This window comes from Salmo salar, chromosome ssa07, assembly GCF_905237065.1.
Source record: "Salmo salar chromosome ssa07, Ssal_v3.1, whole genome shotgun sequence".
Lineage (NCBI taxonomy): Eukaryota > Metazoa > Chordata > Actinopteri > Salmoniformes > Salmonidae > Salmo > Salmo salar.
Window position 1 is genome coordinate 39,133,960 of NC_059448.1, and position 3,856 is coordinate 39,137,815.

General features: G+C 43.9%; 1 protein-coding gene across 5 annotated transcripts in view; it reads right to left on the minus strand.

Moving 5' to 3' along the window:
- The window catches only part of LOC106609217 (diacylglycerol kinase iota), a 52,178-nt gene extending 50,738 nt beyond the window's left edge, over nt 1–1,440 (minus strand). For 4 of the 5 annotated variants that reach the window (XM_045721962.1, XM_045721966.1, XM_045721963.1 and 1 more), the window contains exon 1: nt 889–1,440. In XM_045721962.1, coding sequence (XP_045577918.1) covers nt 889–1,121 — 233 coding nt within the window. In that variant the 5' untranslated portion in view covers nt 1,122–1,440. The remainder of the gene's footprint in view (nt 1–888) is intronic. The other variant, XM_045721965.1, reaches the window with a different exon arrangement.
- Between the last annotated feature and the right edge of the window lie 2,416 nt (nt 1,441–3,856).

Below are 3,856 nucleotides of genomic sequence, written 5' to 3' on the forward strand. Positions count from 1 at the left end.
ATGTAATCATGATGCATTCATTCACTACGGCTATTACAAACCAGAAGACAGACAGACAGACAGACTAAAGATTTGAACATCTCTCCACTCAAACCAAACGGCAAACAAATAATTAGGCGATATTGATTTGACCTCCAAAGCAGGCCGTTTTCCAATACAAGAGGCAGACAGACAGACACACAGACACACTACGCTATGCAAGACCAGACACACACACACACGCTCCACCTCTCACTAAATCAGAACGAAAGCTATAGCTTCCTCTGGGTTTTGTTGGTCATTAGCCAATTCCACAACCCCAGAAGCTGACATTCGAGAGAGTAGCCTGCCCTACACACACCGCGTGAGAATACATACATCACGGGGTCAGAACTCTCTCTTATACACACACACACACACTGCCTGTAAATCAATAAAGATAACCCCCTCTCCCTCCCCCTTCCACACACGACAACACACAGAAAAACGACACAGAAAATACAACAATGCGCATTCGCACACACACTATGGACACTAGGTCAGAATGCCAGTGTGCTAAAGCCAATGCGTGGTTCAGTCAGAGAGAGATAGCCTACTCTGGTAGTTAATCACAATTTAATAATGTAATAGTCTACCATATTAGTAATAATACAGTATTTCCGAGGACCTTATGTCAGAAATGTGTGCGCTATCAAATGCTCTATCTCTCTCTCTATTTGTGTGTTCGATTGTGTTTTTGTCAATGTTTGCCAATACAAACAACAGCCCAAGTGAATGTAAATGGGCAGAGAATTATCTAACGTAACAGTCCTCTAATTCCATCTTCCTCTCTGCTGTCTAAATCCTAGTTTTTATCCAAATAACGTTTAGCCCTTATTCCTGAAGGCTAGCCTTCTACGGTTGACTCACCTATACGAAGTCTGTTTCCTAAAAGCCAGACCCTTTAATTTCTCCTCCAGCGTCTCCACCTCCATCTCGACGAGGCTACTGAACGTATCGCTGCCCCCCATGGCCTCCTCTTCGCCGCAGCCGGACTCGCTGTCCTCCCCGGCAGCTTCCAGCGCCGTCAGCCGGCCGCTGAAGGTCCCGGGGGTGTGCTCCGCCTGGGACGGGCAGGGCTTGGCCAGGGGGTCCATGCTCATGCTGTGGCTGGCGCTGGACCCCCTCTCCCCGGTTACTCCGGGAGACAGAGACGGTCTACGGTGGGTATCGCTGGATGACAGTGTCCGTCCTTTTTAAGGTCGCGTTTGTAGAAGGGACCCAAAGCGGCGGGGATCTGTGTTCGCCGCACGGTCAAGCACGCGCTGGTGATCGCGAACGGCTAGTGCGAGATGACTGTCTGGAAATGGCAGCACGAGCTGCGGCAGGAACAACAAGCGTCAGCTCAACAGAAGCTCACGAGCTGCAGCAGGCACCATCCATCTCCGGCCCCGACAAGGGCATTGTGGGATACTCCTGCTCCTCCTCACTCCGCTGCAGCATCATCACCATGGTAAAAGTAGGGCAGAGCAGGGGCGGACTGGGACAAGAATTCGTCCCTGGCATTTTATCCACACCAGCCTACAGCACTATGCTCACAGCCAACTAATTTCCCCCTGGTGTCACTGGTGTCACTAACGTTGTTGGTGGCACCTGCCCATAGTTTGGTCAGACAAAGTAATTCATAGTCCTTTATTAAGAAGTGCAATAAATAGACTACTGAGGTATTTAATTTTTATTTTATTTAATCTAACACATCCAAGCAGGAATGCATGATTCAAGATATTTTGATGTGCAACTTAATCCAGTGATTGTCATGAATTTCAAGTTGACAAAAAATATATAACAATGGTATGGATGGAAATACATATATTAAACTATAACATTTCGCTATAGTACTTTGAAATACTTGAATTATTTATAACACAGAAAGCAACGGCCCTCCACAGTTTTCTTCATCTTTGCCTATCTAGTAATTTTACAAGCACAGAAGGTTGGTAGCCTATGCTGTTGGATGCACGTTCTAGCCACGGGCGTAGTTCATGTGGTGGTTACAATGTATCACTGATCAAACATTCTCATAAAAGTTCTACGGTGAAACCGCAGGAGCAAATGAGTTTGGAACAGGGATATAGACATAATTTTTACATTCAAATATGATTGGATACAGCGTTTTATTATTGAAATATCTGCCTCAATTTAAATTCAGAGTTGCCTTTTTCTTTCTGAGGGCTAATCGGGGAGAATTTCAGGGACCGCTCTCCATGAGGCCCTCGCAATATCCGGTGCGCATTTCGCCATATCAAGATAGTTATTGAGCTGAATATTGAGAGTTGATAAATAAAATTAGACCTACAGAAAGCTGAGACCCTCCTCTCTTCGTCAGAGAGAAGGGAACGAAGCTTCCAAAGCTGTGCTTTTTCCGCAATTGCATTTTTCAATGTTATACAATCAGAACGCATTTGTCTTTCGAGCTGATGGGGGGGGGGGGATAGGAGAGGGGCTCGCTCATCACGGCAGCAGGCCCCAGCGAGGGCACAGACACACGGGCAGGACATACACTTTCATTACAGGAATCATGAGGATAACACACTTTACTGTCTGACCAAATCATGGTTTTAGCCACCACACGTTCGTTTTGAGTGAAGTGACAATGTAGAATGTGCTCTTTCTACATTTATAGGCACCCTACGATCCAAGATCTTGGCCGTTCCCGACTGATCAGCCAAACCCGTATTATAGATTAGTATACTGCTGGCCATGTCACCTTGCTCATTGTTTTATTTTTTATGGGCTGGACCCAACAACAAAAATGGTCCAGCCCATCTGGCATTTGCCAGAATTGACATATCAGTTGCATCATTATAACCCACTATGGGAATGAATAGGGAAATGACTAAGTAGATGAGGATTGGAAAGGGTGCTTTTGCTTTCACAGTAAATTTGACAAATTGCATCTGATTCTGTCAGTGAGTCTGTCTGTCTGTCTGTTTTTATGTTTATCTGTAAAACACAGTTAGTATACAACCTCCCAACCATGCAACTTTCATTCTAAGCAAATCACCCTATCTGAAAATGTTTTGGCTTAATACAAATTCGGTTAATGTGATTGGAGGTAAAAAAAGAGAGAAAATAATCAGGGCTGACAGTTCTTTCACGGGCAGGGAGACAGACACAACATTTGACAAAATGCACACACAGAAATGTGCATAAATGCACACACAGAAATGTGCATAGACGACCGCACAGTCACACGCTCACCAGTTGCATCCATAGACCAGTCGTCCAGAGGCAGAGCTGTAATTTGTTTGAACATTGGAGTGTGGGTTAAAACAGCGATTCTCAAACTGGCAAGTGTTTTATTTTTTGTATTTTAAAAAAAAAATACTCCAGTCTGAACTGAAACGACTAAAAACAGGTAAAAAGTGTGTAGAAATCAGTAGAAATTATTTGGTTGATTTTGCAGTCTCAAACCAGTGAACTTAACATTCTTCATCATGAATATGGGCAAAATGAAAAATTAGGTACTGTTGTTCCCTTGTCATAGTACATTTACTATCAAATAGTATTGTAAAAAATAAATAAATCCAGATTGCATTTTGGCAACAAACCCCCCAAAAAAATCACCATGTGAATATTGGATCGCGGCTGAGACAATCTGGTTCTATTTGGGTCCCGAGGAAAAACCAGTTGAGAACCACTGGGTTAAAACATTTGAATAAGTTGATTTGAATGGCTGGTGGCCAAACCTTTGGGATGGGCTTAGTACGACTACTGACGCTTATGTCATTATTGACTGACATGCTGACAGTGAGTGTATGCGTGCTTGCAGTCTCAAAACACACAGTACATGACTTCAATTACACTTCAAAGCAGGACAATCTTACACGGCAGTTGA